This window comes from Nyctereutes procyonoides, unplaced genomic scaffold (genome assembly GCF_905146905.1).
Source record: "Nyctereutes procyonoides isolate TBG_1078 unplaced genomic scaffold, NYPRO_anot_genome, whole genome shotgun sequence".
Lineage (NCBI taxonomy): Eukaryota > Metazoa > Chordata > Mammalia > Carnivora > Canidae > Nyctereutes > Nyctereutes procyonoides.
In genome coordinates, this window is record NW_026575140.1 from 25,222,750 (window position 1) to 25,243,480 (window position 20,731).

General features: G+C 47.9%; 1 protein-coding gene across 8 annotated transcripts in view; it reads right to left on the bottom strand.

Annotated features, from left to right (window-relative positions):
* The window catches only part of FANCA (FA complementation group A), a 60,254-nt gene extending 42,155 nt beyond the window's left edge, over positions 1-18,099 (bottom strand). For all 8 annotated transcript variants that reach the window (XR_008661842.1, XM_055305076.1, XM_055305074.1 and 5 more), the window contains exons 1-14: positions 18,013-18,099; positions 17,358-17,467; positions 16,913-16,997; positions 14,909-15,051; positions 14,678-14,773; positions 12,927-13,000; positions 10,383-10,495; positions 7,507-7,589; positions 6,930-6,963; positions 6,445-6,511; positions 4,521-4,633; positions 3,314-3,390; positions 2,845-2,986; positions 2,463-2,596 (exon numbers count right to left, since the gene is read on the bottom strand). Coding sequence is in view for 7 of the 8 variants with exons in the window: in XM_055305076.1 (XP_055161051.1) it covers positions 2,463-2,596; positions 2,845-2,986; positions 3,314-3,390; positions 4,521-4,633; positions 6,445-6,511; positions 6,930-6,963; positions 7,507-7,589; positions 10,383-10,495; positions 12,927-13,000; positions 14,678-14,773; positions 14,909-15,051; positions 16,913-16,997; positions 17,358-17,467; positions 18,013-18,091 (1,350 nt within the window). In the remaining variant the exon portion in view is untranslated. The remainder of the gene's footprint in view (positions 1-2,462; positions 2,597-2,844; positions 2,987-3,313; positions 3,391-4,520; positions 4,634-6,444; positions 6,512-6,929; positions 6,964-7,506; positions 7,590-10,382; positions 10,496-12,926; positions 13,001-14,677; positions 14,774-14,908; positions 15,052-16,912; positions 16,998-17,357; positions 17,468-18,012) is intronic.
* Between the last annotated feature and the right edge of the window lie 2,632 nt (positions 18,100-20,731).

The window sequence follows — 20,731 nt, forward strand, 5'->3', positions numbered from 1 at the left end:
TCATCAGGAAATACAAGCCAAAACCACAATGAGATACTACCTCACACCTGTCAAAAAAAGTTAAAATCAGTCACAAGAAACAACAGGTGTTGCCAAGAATGTCAGAGGTGAGGGAGATGGGGGGATGGGGGAAGAGGCGTTTGGGATTAAGAAGTGTACTTGTCCTGGGCAGCCCGGGTGGCTCAGCGGTTTAGCGCTGCCTTCAGTCCAGGGCCTGATCCTGGAGTCCAGTGATTGAGTCCCACACGTCAGGCTCCCTGCGTGGAGCCTGCTTCTCTCTCTGCCTGTGCCTCTGCCTCTCTCTCTCTCTCTCTCTATCTCTCATGAATAAATAAATAAAATCTTAAAAAAAAAAAAAAAAGATGGGATCCCTGGGTGGCGCAGCAGTTTGGCGCCTGCCTTTGGCCCAGGGCGTGATCCTGGAGACCCAGGATCGAATCCCACATCGGGTGCATGGATGCCTGCTTCTCCCTCTGCCTGTGTCTCTGCCTCTCTCTCTCTCTGTGACTATCATTAATTCATTCATTCATTCATTCATTAAAAAGATGAAAAGAAGTGTACTTGTCCTCAGTGCCAGATGATTAAAATAAAAACTAAAAAACAAAAAAACAACAAAGGCCACCAGATGACAAGAAAACCACCCCACATCACCATTCAGCTCCCACTCAAATACAAGGGCAGCATTTCCCTCCCTCTAATCTGTCTACATGGAAGGATTAGTGATTCATTGTAACATCCACTCAAGAGGGAGCCTTGAGCATCCCAGGTGCCTCAGCAGTTTAGGGCCACCTTCAGCCCAGGGTGTGATTCTGGAGACCCGGAATAGAGTCCCACATCGGGCTCCCTGCATGGGGCCTGCTTCTCCCTCTGTCTGTCTCTGCCTCTGTCTCTCATGAATAAATAAATAAATAAATCTTAAGAAGAAAAAAAGTGGGAGCCTCAATGACATCCTGGAAACAGGAATACAAACAAGCCCCTAGGGGAGAGGCACAGTTTATTTGAAGTATTTACATCAAGAATCTAAAGTAACAGACGAGATTCCCCGCATCTGTAACAGCCTTTAGTGTCACTCCAGGAAAAAGACAGTTATTTTCATTAGAAAAATTACATCTAAGCACACTGTGACGAGCTAAGAACAATAATTCATGACCCCAAGGGGCTCAAATTTAAAATCATGTTGGTCTATTTACATTAATATTCTTAAAAATAAAGATTAGGGATCCCTGGGTGGCGCAGTGGTTTAGCGCCTGTCTTTGGCCCAGGGCGCAATCCTGGAGACCCAGGATCAAATCCCACGTCGGGCTCCCAGTGCATTGGAGCCTGCTTCTCCATCTGCCTATGTCTCTGCCTCTCTCTCTCTCTGTGTGACTATCATAAATAAATAAAAAATTACAAAAAAAAAAAAGAAGTGGTCCCTCCTCAGTGGAAAAAAATAAAAATAAAAAAAAAAATAAAGATTAAAACAATCTTCAAATACTAAACATCTATCAAACTCACCCAACCATTCACTTAACTTGGGTGAATTTTCTATAAATTATATTTCAATAAGGTTAATTTAAAAGGTAAAAGAAAAAACAAAATAAAAAACCCCACCACCAACAGCACTTCTGAAGCACTCCTGTCCTTATGTCACGGGGAACTGAGCAAAAAAAACCAGGACTGGGGTACACCTTGCTTATGACCAAATCACCTAGGCACACAGCTCTTGGCAGATGCAGGAAATAGGCCAGCTGTGTGTGACCTCCAAGGGTACCCAGGCTGTGGATATGTGCGTCCAGCAGGGGCCCCTGGGCCCATTGCTGGGGGAACACAGGGCTGAGAAGCAGCAGCTCCACGGAATAAAGGAATAAAGAAAGAACACCACGACCACCTGTCCTATACCAATGGCCCAGCAGGCAGAGGCTGGGCCAGGGCAGGCTACCACACTGGCGGTACAGGTGCAGCCACCCTCAGAACTAGAGTAAGGTTGGCTCCCCACAAAGAAGCAACAACTACACCTCCCTGGTGGTGTGGCAGGAAAACCCAAAACCTGTACAGAGAATTAGACAGCTTTTTCCATGACAGATTTATATACACCCAACGTTCAAAGTTGATGTCTAGAAGACACCAGCTCAGAAGTGGGACTGCAGTGGGTCTGGGAACATCTGCACAAACGTGCCAAGAACATGGATATGGCAGAAACAGAGAGGAGACCCCAGGAAGCTGAGGAGCACTCCCCTGGGATGCAATTCATGGTGCAGGCAGCAGCAGCCACATTTGTTCTCACACTTTCCTGACGGCACTCCCTGCCCCAGAGACCTGATGGCGTGGGCAATGTGTTAATGAGGGGAGCAGCCAAACCCTGGACAAGGTAGCACAGAGCCCCAGGGGGAGGCTGAGAGGAATAGCCCTGACCCACAGAATGCGTTTGTAGCAAGGATGGCAATCAGGGTCCTGGCAATGATTGCCAAGAGGTAGCTCACCTGGAACCAGTCTGCATAGGATGGGAACACAGAGGGGCCCTCCAGCGCAGCCTGACGCACAACCAGGAACGCAGTGACCATGCTGTCCAGGTCGCAGCTCTCGAAAGCACGGGCCAATAATCGAGTGACCCAATCTAGGAGGGAATCTCTGGTCATGGCTGGCAGACCATGACATGCAGTAAAATAAAATGCATACATTCTGCTGGAGGTAGAGCGTGCCAGTTAGGAGGATATACATGCCCCCTGCCACATGCAAGAGACTGGATAATAAGTAACCAGAGCAGCCAAATGCCAACTACATGAGGCTCTGGCAAGCAGTGCTGGCACCACAGGTGGATGACGGGCCCAGATGAGGAGACATGGGGCTCCCAACCAAGTGTACCTTGAACCAACTGCTGTGCTTCAGGTGAGCAGATCACCAGCGTAGACACACAGGAGAGTACGTGCTGCCAGTTCACTTCATGTGTTCCCAGAACTTCTTCTAAGTGGCCAATCAATTCCTCTGGACTAAGCATCACAAAGAGCTGAAACAAAAGTTCCCCAACCTGGCTGTCAAAACAAGCCACTCAACAGGCAGCTGGCTCCCCGCATCCACCCAACTTTGCAGCAGACACAACACAGAGTCCAAACCGTGACACTTCTGCCCTTGTCAGTGTGGGCAAGGAGGGATTCTCCTCTCAAGGAGATGATGTTTTGTAAGTTCAGTCTGGGACCCCAGGGGTCCAGGTGTGGATGGCTGTGTCTGAGGAGCCTCCTGGCTTTTCTCTCCCCAGACTGGGAGCCACAGAGCCCCGTGGAAACAGTGCCACCCAGCACAGGAGCAGCAGGTCTTAACACTGCATGACACCCACCCTGCGGTACAGACTGCTGAGCAGAGGGTGTGTCTTTGCAAAGCTCCAATCTCTCTGCAATCGAACAGCATCAGAAACTTCATTCAGGAATAAAAACAGACAAAAATGTTAAATCAGTAATCATGAAAAACTAGGCTATGTTTCAATGTCAAAAAAAAACTACCTTGTTTTAATGTGCATTTTTCCCCCCAATTATTAGCAAACATCTGTTTGTGAACCATCTTCTGTTATCAAGTATGTTTTTGGCCAATTCCTTGCTGCTAATCCTTTACCATATTTGCTCTATTTTCTAATCCATCAATTAGTTTAATTTTGCTGCTTGTAAACTTTAGCTGTCGATAAGCAATCAGCAATGATGCTGCAAAGCCTGTGTGTGGTTGGAGTGGGCACTGACACCTACCCAAGCCCCTCAGGAGGTCCAATACAGCACCTGCCAAAAGCTTCCATGCCGGCTGCCTGAGGACCCTGCCTGGGCCACCATGCTGCACACACACAAAGCCTAGTAGGTTAGGTGTTCATTTCAGCTCCTGGGCAATTGTGAGCATGTGCCATCAACCCAAGGACACTCACTGGGATCTAACATGGCATCAACGACTCCTGAGAAGAGCCTGCAACTATGGTGGACCCTTGAACAGTGTGGGTCCACTTACATGCAGCGTTTTCCTGATACATACAGGACAGCTATGTTAATGTATTCTCTTCCTTATCATGTCTGAATGTTATTTTCTTTTGTCCAGCTGACTCATTCTAAGAACACAGTACATAGTACATGTTGCATACAAAATATGTATGTTCACCGAGTGCTGTCACCAGGAGGGCTATTAGTAGTTAGGTTATGGAAAGTCAAAGCTATATGCAGATTTTCAACTGCACCAGAGGTCAGGGTCCCCCACCCACACATCATCCAGGGACAAACTGTGCATAAGAAAATGTTTGTGATACAGAATTTATTCTAACAACCTAGGAATTCAGTCTAATACCTAGATTTTCAACATCTATTGAGAAAACACCACAAGAAAGGTCACACATTATATATATTCCTATTTTAATGAAGATATGGCTAACAGTTCTTCCCATACTTCTTTAATTCTGAGTGTTCTTTATGAGAATGTGTACTTTCAAATGGAAGGGTATCTGATGATAGTGTGTCCTCATGATCTCAGCTGTGTCTGGGGCCCACACTCCCACGAGGGTCCCCAGAACCCACCTTTCAGCACAGGCTTATGGGTTAGCACCTGAGTCAGAGTATGACTGAAGAATCTCTTTGGACAATCTGTTGATATCATTCTGCCAAACGTGTGTCCACAAAACATGCCAAACCTGCAAACACAGCATTGAGAGGTGCTCAGGGAGAGAGGCCCTCCAGGATCCCAGCAGCACTGACAGTGTCACACACACACACACACACACACACCACCACCAACTCCTCAAAGACTACTGTCCAGCAAGGCGGTACAGACCTCAAGGCCCCTAACTCTCAGCTAAAGGGATGCACAGGCTTGCCCAACATGCCACAGACTTCAAGACCAGTAAGAAAGGAGTTGCCAAAAAAAAAAAAAAGAAAGGAGTTGCCCATGGATTAGAGAAGCCGGAAAGGGAAGGCTGGTCCAGTCCACAGCAACCTCTAAACCTCACAAAGCCTCAGTCACCCCATCTGTGAAATGGGTATCAGGGGCAGCAGGGCAACAGCCATGCTTGTGCAAAGCACCTGGCACACAGAGGCACTCAGATGCCAATGACATCCCGTGACAGGATAAGGAAGGAAGGACAATGGGCAGGTCGAAACTGATGGGGCAGGTCGTCACTGATGGGTCAGGAGGGACACAGGGTGTCAGGGATCCCTGTCACGGCTTCTTGACAGTGGGGTGCCGAGGGCACTTCTGTGTGCCAGAGTCAGAGTCACCGACAGTTCAGCCCATTCCTCAGGAAGAAAACCCCAGGAAGAAGAACAGCCCAGTCACATGAGCCATGAGGAGACACCAGGCAGGAGGGGTGCTGCTGGCCCTCCTGGGGGACAGAACCAGGATGAAAACCCCCATGTGCCAGGAGGGCAGCCACCCAGACCAGTCTGGTTTTATTGTAAATACTGACAATTAAATAAGCAACTTAAAAAGAGGGGCTCTAGGGTGGCACAGTCAGCTAGGTGTGCAACTAGTTTTGGCCCAGGTCATGAGATCCAGCCCTGCGTTGGGCTCCGTGCTCAGTGGAAACTCTGCTTGGAACTCTCTCCCTCTGCCCCTCCCCACCGTGCTCATTCACTCTCTCAAATAGATAAATCATTTTTTAAAAAAGTTAACTTAAAAAATAAATAAATAAACATACATACATAAATAAATAAATAAATAAATAAATAAATAAATAAATAAATAAACAAACTTAAAAAGGAAAAAACATATCTAGTCATGATCTGACTCTGAGGACATAAGCTCGAGCAATGCAGTCAGGCGTGTTACAAAAAACACAGAAAATTTAAGAAACAAAGCAGTATTGCATCAACAGTTGCAGTGAAGTACAGAATTGGACAGTATGTCTAGGATCACTGGAGTACCGACAGGAGCAAAGCCACGTTTGCAAGGCCTGAGGATGCTAGAAACTTCCCCGGTTTCCCCGGCCAGTCTCATCCCACATCACTGTGAAGCAAACCCAATACCCCAACGACCAATCCCAGCATGTACCTCCAAGAGCCACAGAGAGAGAAAGCTAACATAGTGAGTATAAGTACCGACCTTGGGAGGCACAGAAGACTCAGCGGGAAGAGAGGGCATGGGGGGCAGGCATGAGGAGAGAGCCCAGACAGGGACAAGGTCGCTTCCAAGGAGCCACAGGTAGAACAAGGGGCACATCACAACCCGCAGGAATCTGGGCTCAGACCAGGAGTGCAGACCCCGAGGTGAGAGAGGATTCACACAGAAAGGAGGCCTGCCTCCTGCCTCATCTTCAGAGGGAACAGGCAGACCACAGGGCTTCTAGGGCCTTCCAGCGATCATTCTCACAGGATGTCATCACAATGGCAGAACGTATGTTCAGGAATCAGCCACTGATACTTCAGGAGTGTTTCAAATACATAGGACCTTTAACACGGTAGGCACCACCCCATAAACATGACCAGCAGGCCTGCCCCCAGGACATACCAGCACTTCACTGCCTTGTACACTGGGGATTCGTCCTGCAAGCCAGTGGCCAAAGCCTCGAGAGCAACTGAGGACAGATGGTGGAAAGAGAAAACACATCAGCTCAGCATCAAAGTCCATCAAAAATGATCGCTGACCAGGTATCACCAGACAAATCAGGTAATGATTTCCAAATAACAGACCTTGTAGCCCTTCTAAGCGCCCCAAAGGTACAAGTCCTCCAAGCATCCTAAAGGTACCAAAGACTCAAGCCTTTTAAAGCAATGGAAACAGAGACAGTAAACCACTTCCCTAATTCACCGTTAAACTGGTTCTCATTCACAGCTCTGGAGATTAAATGCATAGCCACCAAGAACTAAAACCCAGGAGAAGCAGTAGAGGCTAAGTTCAGGTGAATACTTGAAGTGGAAAGGCAGGAAACCCTGAGAATCCCTAATAAGCAAACTAGCTCTTGCCCAGTCTGGAGAATACAGCACATGACTCACAGATCAGCATCCTCCGAAGCACCGCAACGGCGAGCTGTCAAAATAGAACACAAGAGTCACTGTCACTCACCTCCGTGCATCACCCAAGCAAACCAGCGGTCACCCCACGGGAAAATGAGAAAGCGCCTCCACACAGTACCCCGAACTAGGGAGACTCTGCCAGTGAAAAGGCAGACTTTCTGGAAGAATCTACTGCGATCCCCAGGATCTCTCTCAGCATGGCCCAGGGCCCTGACCACACAGTGCTGGCCTCCCACAGCCCCTGGTACACAGGGTTGGTACAGAGTTCTGCTGCTAAAAAGCTCTCTTCTCTCTTCCCTCAGATTCTGGGCTGTGGTAAACGCCTTCACCCTTAAGAACCGTGCAAACTAGAACATGGCAGGGGATGCTTCTGCTTTGTTCCACTTCCTCACGCCTGCCAGACGCAGGGAATGACAGTACTCATGAAGCACCCCAGGAAAGTAACAGAACAAATTTCCTATCAAACCTTATAGACTGAAACGTGGGGCCAATGGTCCAGGAACTTCCACTTCTGTAATGAGCCAATTCCAGACTCTTCATTTACTTTTCCTCCTACCTGTGCCATCCGTTCAGGCTCCATGTTTCTTCTTGGATCTGAGATTTTCTGAAATCCTCTCAAAACAAACAATTGCACAAAATCTGAAAACCACAAAACCCAATTATTCAGATGCACTGTGGTCTCCAAACAGTTGTGGATCATGCTGAATACCTGCTTCCCAACAACTGGAAGGGTGAGGACCCATATCAGCCCATCCCACTCCACACCCCACACAAAGCGAACCAACCCAAACCCTGCCTGGACCACACTTGGCTTCTTGCCACTCTATGTGAAAGGGAAATACTTATAATCAATCAAGTTTATGGGAAGGATTTTTCTCTTAAAGTAGTATCTGGGGCACCTGGCTGCCACAGTTGGAAACATGTGACTCTTGATCTTGGAGTTAAGTCTGAACCCCACGGTGCCTGGGTAAACCGTCTGCCTTCAGCTCAGGTCATGATCCCAGGGTCCTGGGATCGAGTCCCCATTGGGCTCCCTGATCAGTGGGGAGTCTGCTTCCCTCTTCCACTCCCCCTCCTTGTGCTGTCAAATAAATAAATGAAATCTTAAAAAAGGGATCCCTGGGTGGCGCAGCGGTTTGGCGCCTGCCTTTGGCCCAGGGCGCGATCCTGGAGACCCGGGATCGAATCCCACGTCGGGCTCCCGGTGCATGGAGCCTGCTTCTCCCTCTGCCTGTGTCTCTGCCTCTCTCTCTCTGTGATTATCATAAAGAAATAAAAGTTAAAAAAAAAAAATCTTAAAAAAAAAAAAAGTCTAAGCCCCATGGTGGATATAGAGATTATTTTTATTTATTTTAAAGATTTTATTTATTTATTCATGAGAGACACAGAGAGATGCAGAGAGATAGAGGCAGAGACACAGGCAGAGGGAGAAGCAGGCTCCATGCAGGGAGCCCAACATGGGTCTCGATCCTGGGCCTCCAGGATCAGGCCCTGGGCTGAAGGCGGCGCTAAACTGCTGAGCCACCAGGGTTGCCCTAGAGATTACTTTAAACAAAAAGGAGCCAGTGGTTTGGCACCTGCCTTTGGCCCAGGACGCAATCCTGGAGACCCGGGATCAAGTCCCGTGTCAGGCTCCCAGCCTGGAGCCTGCTTCTACCTCTGCCTGTGTCTCTGCCTCTCTCTCTCTCTATGCCTATCATGAATAAATAAATAAAATCTTAAAAAAATAAATAAAAATAAAATAAACAAAAAGTAGCATCTGGCGCAGCCCCAGTGGCTCAGTGGTTTAGCTCCGCCTTCAGCCCAGGGCGGGATCCTGGAGACCCAGGATCAAGTCCACGTCAGGCTCCCTGCATTCTCTCCCTCTGCCTGTGTCTCTGCCTCTATGTCTCTCATGAATAAATAAATAAAATCTAAAAAAAAAAAAAAAAGGAGCATCTAAGGTTCTCACATGGATTGTCTCTCCAGCTAATCTCCTAAACAATGTAAGGGCTGTGTACAAGGACCCAGAAACATATTCTGGGGAACAAGGCAGGAAACTATCTGAGCCCATACTAGAGGATTCAGGAACCGTAAGGAGCTCATATTCATCACCAAGAAAGTTGTAGGAAAAAGGAACACATCTTTTGCAACGTAAAAAAATTCATTAAGGGGATCCTTGGGTGGTGCAGTGGTTTGGCGCCTGCCTTTGGCCCAGGGCGCGATCCTGGAGACCCTGGATCAAATCCCACGTCGGGCTCCCGGTGCATGGAGCCTGCTTCTCCCTCTGCCTGTGTCTCTGCCTCTCTCTCTCTCACTGTGTGCCTATCATAAATAAATAAAATTTTTAAAAAAATTCATTAAGAAGATAAAATAAAAAATAAATGAAGGGATCCCTGGGTGGCGCAGCGGTTTGGCACCTGCCTTTGGCTCAGGGCGCGATCCTGGAGACCCGGGATCGAATCCCATATTGGGCTCCCGGTGCATGGAGCCTGCTTCTCCCTCTGCCTGTATCTCTGCCTCTCTCTCTCTGTGTGTGTGTGACTATCATAAATAAATAAATTAAAAAATAAAATAAATAAATAAATGAAAAAAATCATAGGCTAACTGTAATGAACATTCCACTTCTCATCTAATATCTTACTTGTAGATTTCATTCTTCAGGTATTACTGGCAATGGCAAGAATCTGCTGGCTCAGAGAAAAGCCAGCGACAAGACCCACTCTAAGGGAGGCACCCAGAAAAACACAAGTGGGACAAAAGGATAGTCACTCTGAGCTGCTGCCCAAGATGGCATGGCGCTTCTGCCCTCTCCCTGAATCTGACGTTTAGATCAAGCCGTGAGCTCGGCACACTTGCCAGGTAATACTTTCCTTCTCCTGGGCACCTTTTAAAATAACTACTTAGAGTTTGAGCTCACAAAAGGTCCGTGACCTCAGGTGCGACCACCTTCTAAGAAACAGGTGCTTGCTGTCTATCTCCCACTTGCTTGTAAGCTTTCCTCCTCATTTTACCCCCCCCCCTTTTCTGGGATCTGAAAGTAACAAATTCCTTTGACTTGATTTCCTTTCCCCGAGTGGACTAAAGCTGCACATCCAATCAACATGGCTCTAGGTTTTCACTTCCCCAGAGTGGGAGCTCAGATGCTACAGAAGCTACCTGCCAACCCCATGTGGGTAGCTTGTGCCTCCCAATTCAGCAGGTCATAGTCTGCATATTTTAAACATACCAGCTATAGGCCCCAAACACAGTGGGTCATCAGACTGACTTTATTAAAGCGTGCACATTGTTCAAGCGCAAGCTGATACAGGCACCAGGTCCAGATTGGGCTGGTTTTGTTTCAAGTTCCCACATGAGTGATGTGGGGCTGTCCTGTTTCTCAGACTGTCGCAACAAAAAGTATTCCCACAGATCTACACTTTGCCCGTGAACCTGTCCCTGGTGTGAACTTACCAGAAAGCATAGCCTGGGCGATGTCCGTGTGCTGAGTGGACACTTCCATCTGCTCACACAGAAGGCACAGGTCCCTGAAGAGCCACGTCACTATGGCCTGTGTGTCAGCATGACTAGGGACAAAGCACACTGCTCACCATCACTCCATCATCTATCAGGCCCTTTTCTTCCACGTTCATTTCACTAGAAAGCCTGACCACTGAGAACCAGCTGGCAGCCATCTGAGCAATTCCCAGAAGTCACAACAGGGCCTGCGGTGTCAAGGAGACCACTACTGACATTAAAAATAATCACCATCAAAAAGCTTATTTGGGGGATCCCTGGATGGCGCAGCGGTTTGGCGCCTGCCTTTGGCTCAGGGCGCGATCCTGGAGACCCTGGATCGAATCCCACGTCGGGCTCCCGGTGCATGGAGCCTGCTTCTCCCTCTGCCTATGTCTCTGCCTCTTTCTCTCTCTCTCTCTCTGTGACTATCATAAAATAAATAAAAATTAAAAAAAAAAAAAGCTTATTTGGAGTAGCTAACTACTACTCAAGGGCGGGGGGGGGGGGGAGTTCAGTAAGAGTAAAATAACAAAACAGCAGCAGTTTCAGGACACCTGGGTGACTCAGAAGGTGAGCATCTGCCTTTGGCTCAGGTCATGAACCCACAGTCCTGGAACAGAGTTCCTCTCCCACTGCCTCTCCCCACTGCTCATGCTCTCTCAAATAAAATCTTTTAAGAAAAACTTTTTCGGGGATCCATGGGTGGCTCAGCAGTTTAGCACCTGCCTTTAACCCAGGGTGTGATCCTGGAGTCCCGGGATCGAGTCCCACTTTGGGCTCCCTGCATGGAGCCTGCTTCTCCCTCTGCCTGTGTCTCTGCCTCTCTCTGTCTCTCATGAATAAATAAATAAAATCTGGGATCCCTGGGTGGCGCAGCGGTTTAGCGCCTGCCTTTGGCCCAGGGCGCGATCCTGGAGACCCGGGATCGAATCCCACGTCGGGCTCCCGGTACACGGAGCCTGCTTCTCCCTCTGCCTGTGTCTCTGCCTCTCTCTCTCTCTCTCTCTCTCTCTCTCTCTCTCTCTTACTGTGTGCCTATCATAAAAAAAAATAAAAAATAAAAAAATAAATAAAATCCTAAAAAATTTTTTTTCTAGAAAGTTTATTTTTATTTTTGTTTTTTTTGTAAACTCTATACCCGACATTGGGTTTGAACTCACAACCCTGAAATCAAGAGTTCATGCTCTTCCAACTGAGCCAGGCAGGTGCCCCTTTTCAAATTTTTTTTTTTTAAGATTTTATTTATTTATGCATGAGAGACACAGAGAGAGGCAGAGACACAGGCAGAAGGAGAGCAGGCTCCAAGCAAGCCTGATATGGGACTCAAACCTGGGAATCCGGGATCACACTCTGAGCCAAAGGCAAGTGCTCAACCGCTGAGCCACTCAGGCATCCCTAATTATTTTTTTTTTAATTTTATTGATTGAGAGACAGAAATAGCACAAGCGGAGGGCGAGGCAAAGAGAGAGAGAAGCAGACTCCCTGCTGAGCAGAGGAGCCTGACCTGGGGCTCAATCTTAAGACCCTCAGACCATGACCCAACCCAAAGTTAGACACTTAATCAACTAAGCCACCCAGGTGCCTAATTTTTAAAAATATTTTATCATAGGGGCACCTGGCTGGCTCAGGTAGTATAAGCCAGCATATGACTCTTGATCTCAGGATTGTGAGTTCAAGCCCCAACACTGGGTGTGGAGATTACTTAAAAATAAAATCTTTAAAAAAAAAAAAAAAATGTATCCCATGATATCTTATACAAAAAATGTTTCAAGTTTGTGCATGACAAAGACTTGGATAATAATGTTCTCTTCAAATAATGAAGTAAGAGGGATGTCTGGGTGGCTCAGCGGTTGAGCATCTGCCTTCAGCTCAGGGTGTGATCCTGGAGTCCCGGGATCAAGTCCCACATCAGGCTCCCTGCATGGAGCCTCCTTCTCTCTCTGCCTATGTCTCTGCCTCTCTCTCTCTCTCATAAATAAAAATCTTAAAAATCTTTAAAAAGGAAGGAAGGAAGGAAGGAAGGGAGGGAGGGAGGGAGGGAGGGAGGGAGGGAGAGAGAGAGAGAGAGGAGAGAGAGAGAGAGAGAGAGAGAGAGAGAAAGAAAAGAAAAGAAAAGAAAAGAAAAGAAAAGAAAAGAAAAGAAAAGAAAAGAAAAAAAGAAATCTTTAAAAAAAAAAAAAAGGGATGCCTCAGTGGCTCAGCAGTTGGGCGTCTGCCTTCAGCTCAGGTCATGATCCTGGGATCCGGGATCGAGTCCCACATCGGGCTCCCTGTGAGGAGCCTGCTTCTCCCTCTGCCTGTGTCTCTGCCTCTCTCTCTCTCTCTGTCTGTGTCTTTCATGAATAAATAAATAAATCTTTAAAAAAAAAAAAGAAAAAGAAGGAAGAGAATCTCTCAGTGATTTTTGGCTTTGATATATAAATAAGTCATAATACACTAGATTACAAAAAAGAAGTCATATATTACTAAGGTAATGTTAAATTCTCACCGATACACTACCTTTCCAACAGCTCCTGGAGGCTCACAATGTTTTGTACATGAAGATGCCACACAGCTTCAAGCAACAAAAAATTCTGAAGAAAAAAATAGTACTATGAGTCCTTCATGCACACATTTTCCTACAAAATGTGGAGCCTGTACACTATTAAAAATTAAGTGGAGTAGGGGGAACCCTGGGTGGCTCAGCGGTTTAGTGCCTGCCATTGGCTCAGGGCGTGATCCTGGAGTCCTGGGATCAAGTCCCACGTCAGGCTCCCTGCATGGAGCCTGCTTCTCCCTCTGCCTGTCTGTCTGTCTGTCTCTCTCTGTCTCTCATGAATAAATAGATAAATAAAATCTTAAAAAAAAAAAATTAAGTGGAGTAACAAGCACAACCTAAGACACATACTTGATCGCTTTGACTAAAAACTCACCAAGCCTTCAGACAGACACTCATTAGCATCCTTCATCTCCCCACCTGCCAGCATCCTGCCCAGGCTCTAAGTTAACCTGCTTCTAGGACTTTCTCCACTGTGGCCGAAATGAGATTTCAAAATGTAAACTGGACATGTCAATCTCTTCTCTGGAACTCCATGGTGGCTTTTGGCAGTTTCCAGAACAAGTTCAGACTCTTGGACTCAGCACAGAAGCATTGTAACCATGTTTGTGTCTCTCTTATTCTCCTACCCCAGCGAGGTCCTCCCTTTGGAAGCTCGGACACCCTTGCCCCCAGGACATCTTGCTCAAGTCAGCTCTATGCCCCAATGCCTACTTTGTCCTGTTCTTCACCCAACAATATGGCACTCCTCCTTCACATGCCATGCGCCTGCCAGTACTCTTAAAAAGCCTCTTGTAGGGATCCCTGGGTGGCGCAGCGGTTTGGCGCCTGCCTTTGGCCCAGGGCGCGATCCTGGAGACCCAGGATCGAGTCCCACGTCGGGCTCCCGGTGCATGGAGCCTGCTTCTCCCTCTGCCTGTGTCTCTGCCTCTCTCTCTCTGTGTGTGTGACTATCATAAACAAAAAAAAAAAAAAGCCTCTTGTAGGACCCTCTGACCCCCTGCTCTTGCCTGGACACCTGTGGACCTTAAGTTCTTTCAACTATTCAAAAATCTATAAACCTACTGAATTCAAAATGCTTCATAGAAGAATAAAAATAATTTTTCATATTATAATTTTCTAGCTTACTACCATGGAAAATTATTCATAATCATACATAAGAAAGAACGTGGGCAGCCTTGGTGGCGCAGAGGTTTAGCGCCGCCTGCAGCCCAGGGCGTGATCCTGGAGACCCGAGATCGAGTCCCACGTCGGGCTCCATGCCTGGAGCCTGCTTCTCCCTCGGCCTGTGTCTCTGCCTCTCTCTCTCTGTCTCTCATGAATAAATAAGCAAAATCTTAAAAAAAAAAAAAAAAAAAAAAAAAAAAAGAAGAAGAAGAGAAGAACATGTTTCTGTGGTACATTCTAACAAATACTACTAATGATGGGTGAATATTGGCAAATATGGTAATTAAAGGTACTTCTTTACCACCCATAGAGGCATTTGCTAAATCCTTACCCCCCCCCCGACTCTGTGATTAATGAGATGCTTAAGAATCCCTAAGATCTCCCTCTGCCTGTGTCTCTGCCTCTCTCTCTCTCTGTGTCTCTCATGAATGAATAAAATCTTAAAAAAAAAAATTCTTAAGAACACACCAGGACCCTACTGTCTTTTCAAATCAACAGAACACGGCTTGAGAAACCTCTAGAGTCAGAATTACAATGTCAAATTTACCTGTACTTCCCGTAGTTCTTGACAGAAGGAGAAACGAGAGAACATACTATGTGCTAATAAATACTGAGCCACCTCCAGCACAGAAGACAGTTTCTTCTGAAAAGAGAGATTAAATCTTTAAAAAAAAAAAAAAAAGAAGCAAATACCTGAAACAACATTATAGAAATGTCCTATTTTCCCAAATAGCTTAAAGTAATGAGTAAGCACAGTTAGTTGATCACCGTGTCTTACCCTTTGCTCTGCGTTCAGCAGGACCCTGTGGGTGGGTTCACCATTAGAACTACAGATCTGCATGATGCTGGAGGCAACTGTCTGGCTGGACAGCACGGCCACTGGGACACCCAGTCTCGAGGCTTGATCTCGTAAAGCAGAGCCTTAAAGACAGAATAGACATTTTCCTTAAGAAGACATCCAGATGGCCAACATAGGTAAATATGCTCAACACCATTCATTCATCATCAGTGAAGTGCTATTCAAAGCACAAGGAGATGTCACCTCACAGCTTTCACAATGGCTAGTCTCAAAAACATACAAAGCAAACTGTTGGCAAGGATGTGGAAAAAAAGAACCCTTGTGGGATGTTGGTGGGAATGCAAACTGATACAGCCAATGTGGAAAACAGTATGGAAGTTTCTCAAAAATTACGGGTGCCTGGGTGGCTCCGTGGTGGAGCATCTGCCTTCAGCTCAGGGCGTGATCCCAGGGTCCTGGGATCAAGCCCCACATCGAGTTCCCTTCATGGAGCCTGCTTCTCCCTCTGCCTGTGCCTCTGCCTCTCCCTCTCTGTGTGTCTCTCATGAATAAATAAAATCTTTAATAAATAAATAAATAAAATCTTTAAAAAATTAAAAACAGAATTATTATATGATCCAGTAATTCTACTACCCAAACAAAAAACTAGTTCAAAAACATGTACATACTCCAATATTTATGGCAGCATTACTTTTTTTTTTAAAGATTTTATTTATTTATTCATGAGAAACACAGAGAGAGAGAATGGCAGAGACACAGGCAGAGGGAGAAGCAGGCCCCATGCAGGAAGCCTGATGTGGGACTTCATCCCTGGTCTCCAGGATCAGGCCCTGGGCTGAAGGCGGCGCTAAACCACTAAGCCACCCGGGCTGCCCTTAAGAGATATTTTAAACAAATTAATGAATTAGTTAAGATGTTTCTGAAATGATAGTCATTTCGTAATAAAAATGTGAATGGCCAGAAAATAACTTATTTCTTTGTTATCCCCAAAGAACTTCCCCAATCTCATATCCTCACATTGAAATATCCTGAAATATTCTTAAACCTAGAAATATCCTTCCGTCAATGAGGTACTTGTTATGTCCCATGTTTTTCCAAGGGACACTTTGGTTCCTCCTGCTTCTCAGTCCTACGTTGAGTCAAATATTGTTTGAGTCAAACACTGTTTTTAAATAACAACTTCAGGGGCAGCCCCGGTGGCGCAGTGGTTTAGCGCCGCATGCAGCCCGGGATGTGATCCTGGAGACCCAGGATCGAGTCCCACATCAGGCTTCCTGCATGGAGCCTGCTTCTCCCTCTGCCTGTGTCTCTGCCTCTCTCTTCGCTCTCTCTGAATGAATAAATAAATAAATCTTGAAAAATAAATAAATAAATAACAACTTCATAACACCCCAATCAAGTCATAAAAACATGACTTGCAATTCATAACTTGACACGGAGGTGGCAAGCCATGACCTGAGGCATGTAACTTTTTGCTTATTAAAAGCAAATCGGGATGCCTGGGTAGCTCAGAGGTTGAGCACCTGCCTTTGGCCCAGGTCATGATCCTGCGGTCCCAGGATCCAGTCCCACATCGGGCTCCCCGCCTGGAGCCTGCTTCTCCCTCTGCCTGTGTCTCTGCCTCTCTCTCTCTCTCTCTGTGTGTCTCTCATGAATAAATAAGTAAAACCTTTGAAAAGAATAAAATTGGGCAGCCCGGGTGGCTGAGCGGTTTAGTGCCGCCTTCAGCCCAGGGCGTGATCCTGGAGACCTGAGATCAAGTCCCACGTCAGGCTCCCTGCATGGAGCCTGCTCCTCCCTCTGCCTGTGTCTCTGCCTCTCTCTCTCTCTCTCCTCTCTGTGTAATAAAATAAATAAAATCTTTAAAAAAAATGTAAATTAAAAAAATAAAAAATAAAAAAGTAAAATAACATAAAAGCAAATCAAGCTCACCTTACATAAGCTCCTCCATAACTCCATTTATTAGGGAAAATGAGCTCTTACCTATGAATGAACTAGAAAGATTAGCAGAGGCCTCACGATCAACCAACTGATTGAGACACAGTGTTTTACATGCTGGACCTTCTACCTGGAAACCAAACACAAAGAACTCTCTTTGTAAAACTCAAGCTGTGTGAGCATAGGAACAATCTGTGTATAGAACATTTGCTCGCTGCACTATTCTCAAATATTTTGAGGTAGACATTTTTAAAGTGAAACTTACCAAAGTTTTTTGAGAAAAACTAAATTCACTCTGAACTTACTGATCTCTCCAAAGAGAAACGCTCCCCATCTCTTTCCCGCCCTGCCCTGCCAACATTTAACGGATGCTCCTACCAGATACTCCTAAGGCTTTTGTCAGGTGTCTCCACGAAGATGACGCTGTGGCAGGGGGGGCAAAACCCCCAACTGAAATCTGCTTTCAGAGGCCAAACCGGTGCCCTCTTACCTCAAGCAGAAGGTCGTCCAGGTTCAGGTGGCGTCTCAGGAGGTGCACGGCCGAGTCCTGCAGCCTGTGCCCCCTCCCGGGGCCGCGCAGCTGCCTCTCGACCCGTCCCGCTGGGGGGAAAGCAGTTCACAATAGGACAGCAGCCCTGAGGAGCCCTGTGCAGGGACGCGGCGACGTTCCCGCCCGGAGGTCATGCACCAGGGGACGCGAGAACCCGGAAAGCCCCACCCCACCCCCACCTAAGGCGCAGCTCATGGAACGACGGACCTGCAGGTCCCCAGGGTCCAGCTAAGGAGAGACGGAGGCACTGTCAACGGGACAGAGCACCCTGGCCCGTGGGGGTCCGGGGCAGGAAAGGGCACGTGGGGGGAAGCTGGGGACACCCAAGTGCGCTCTGGGTCAGCGAGCAGCGCCGCACGAACGCCAGGAATCCCGGGGGCCCAGCTGTCGTCCCGCGCTCCTGGACGCCTGGGCTCCACTCTCACGTGGAGCCACGAGCCCACCTCTCCTACCCCGCCCCCCCCCGGCGTCCGCTGCACCCTGCCGGGCCCCGCAGCGGGGGAGAGCCCGAGACCGCGGGACCAGGGGCCTGGCGCCCGGCGGCGGAGGCTGGGGCGGCGCGGGATCTCAGGGCCCGGCCCCAGCGCCCTCTTACCCAGCAGCTCGGCCCACGTCCTCCTGCGGCTTCCCGAACTGGAGCCCGACGCGGCATCCTGCGTCCGCAAGTCCGACATGGCGGGAACTCGGCATTCCCTCAGCTGCTCCGGGCAACCGGCCCGCGCTGCCTCCCCGTTGGCTGCGGCCCGCGCGGCCTCCCCATTGGCTGGCGCCTCCCAGGTCCCACCCCCTTGGCCGGAGGCCTCGCGCCGCGGCCATCTTGGGGGTGGCGTGTGGCGCCATGTTGGTGGTGGCAAAAGCCCCGGAGGAGGGTGCAGGAGACCTGCACAAAGGACAAGATTGCGGTTGGCGGTGTGGATGCAGAGTGGCGTCGAGTGCCAGAAAACCGGAATCCTTGTGCATTATTCCTGCGTATAAGGACTGAGAGTTGGTCATGAAGAAACAAGCCGACAAAGCTAGAACCGGGAAGAAGCTAAAACGCGCGGGCCGGGCCTGGTTCGTCTGTCGGGAGTCGGTTCGGTCCCCGCGGGGACTGCGGCAGGATGACCCTCCGCCCCTGCGGACACAGGCTGCGGCCAGCGACACTGACTTTAACTAAGTGTAAATGGTTGCAGGTGCCTCCCGAGAGCCACCCACCTGCCCAGGTGTCCCAGGTGTTGAGACTCCAGGCGGAGGGCCCTCTGCGGAGGTGGTGTCTTTTGTGGTGTCTTTCCCTCGATGCTGTTCCTGTAAGATTCATCCATGTTGTGCTGCATTTGGTTTGTTTTCATGGCTGTGTACTATTCCACTGGATACGTAAACATATGCGCATAAGTGATAACTTACAAAACCTATTTTCTGTGCATTATGATGTTTTCACATCTTAAAAAGCCTTTCTGGCTGGGGAGAGACTCGCTGACTTTAGAGATGACAAAAGGCCCACAGGAGCATGCCCTCTAGAAGACTATCCGCCCCAGAGCCAGAGCTCCTCCAACTGGCTCCAATCGCAGGAGGCAGTATTCTTCTGCCTAATCATCCATGGCCAGGTGCCAGGCAACTGAGGACCACTCCTGTAGCCCAGAGCCCACCCAAATTGTTCAGACTACCCTCTCCGAGCTGTTTACGCTGCCTAGCCTAGCCTTCCCTGAGAAAACCACAATAAAGACCTTGATGGAAAGCTTGCTGTCCCTCCTGTCTTATCTCTTGTGTCTGAGACTGGCGGGCATAATAAACTCTGTGGTGGGGGGGATTGGGGGGTTTTTTGGTCTGTTTTTTTAAGATTTTATTTATTCATGAGAGACAGAGAGAGGCAGAGACACAGGCAGACGGAGAAGCAGGCTCCCTGCAAGGAGCCCAATGTGGGACTCCATCCTGGATCCCAAGATCACGCCCTGAGCCGAAAGCAGATGCTCAACTGCTAAGCTACCCAGGTGTCCCAATAAACTTTGTTTTTAATTGAGTCTCTCTGTGTCTTCTCTTGTGACCATCTCACAAGATTTTTTTTTTCCCCAGCTAAGGCTAGGACAACTTAAGGTTAGGATTGATACCTCCAAGCCTGGTTGACACAGCATGGGGCTGGGGAGCCAGCAGTGGACAGAGGGCTGTAGGGTTTTCACATTGGTGAACCATGGGGTGGGGTGAGTAGACTAATGCTGGCTCATTCCTGTTGATAATGAATTGTAGAAGGTCAATCAAATAATGACTCAAGGCTTTCTTGTCACCTCAAATTAAAAGAGCACATCTAGATTTGTTTCAACAGACTTTACCATATATCATGTTTATGCATATATGAAAAAACATAAGTGAGAAATGCATTGAAGGTATCCTGAGCTCTAACTTCAGAAGAAGGGTGAATAAGAAAATATGCTCAGTTATCCTGAGTAGAAAAACCCAGTTCTTCCTTCCTATGTGAACCTTACCGCTGAGTATGTCTTCTGCTTCTGGTCCCCAAATGCGTGGGGATTTTAACCCCAAGCAATTCTCTGTGACACCAGCTGGGTGTACTACAACTGAACTCAGTTCTGGTTTTTTTGTTTGTTTGTTTGTTTGTTTTTAAGATTTATTTATTTATTTATGAAAGACACAGAGAGAAGGAGAGAGAGAGGCAGAGACACAGGAGGAGAGAGAAGCAGGCTCCATGCCGGGAGCCCAACGTGGGACTCAATCCTGGGTCTCCAGGATTGCGCCCTGGGCCAAAGGCAGGCGCCAAACCACTGAGCCACCCAGGGATCCCCCTGAACTCAGTTCTGACACTATTGATCGGGAGACAGTGTCAGATCCCATAGGTAAAGGACTCAGTCATGGCAGTCAGCCCCCCACTTCAGATGCCAGTTCCAAATAGTTGGTCCTCAGATCACCAACAATGTCTGTCAACAAATCAGGGGTTCCTCACGACCCCCTCCTCAGATTTCATTAATTTGCCAGAGTAGCTCACAGAAGTCAGGGAAACACATTTACCAGATTATTTTTTTAAATAATTTTAGCTTTTTTAAAAAAAGATTTTATTTATTTATTCATGAGAGACAGAGAGAGAGAGAGGCAGAGACACAGGCAGAGGGAGAAGCAGGCTCCATGCAGGGAGCCTGACGTGGGACTCGATCCTGGATCTCCAGGATCACGCCCTGGGCTAAAGGTGGCGTTAAACCGCTGGGCCACTGGGCTGCCCCATTTACCAGATTATTAAAGGCTGTGAAAGGAGCACCTGGGGGTTCAGTCAGTGAAGCATCTGCCTTCGACTCATGGCCTTGATCCTGGTGTCCTGGGATCCAGCCCCATGT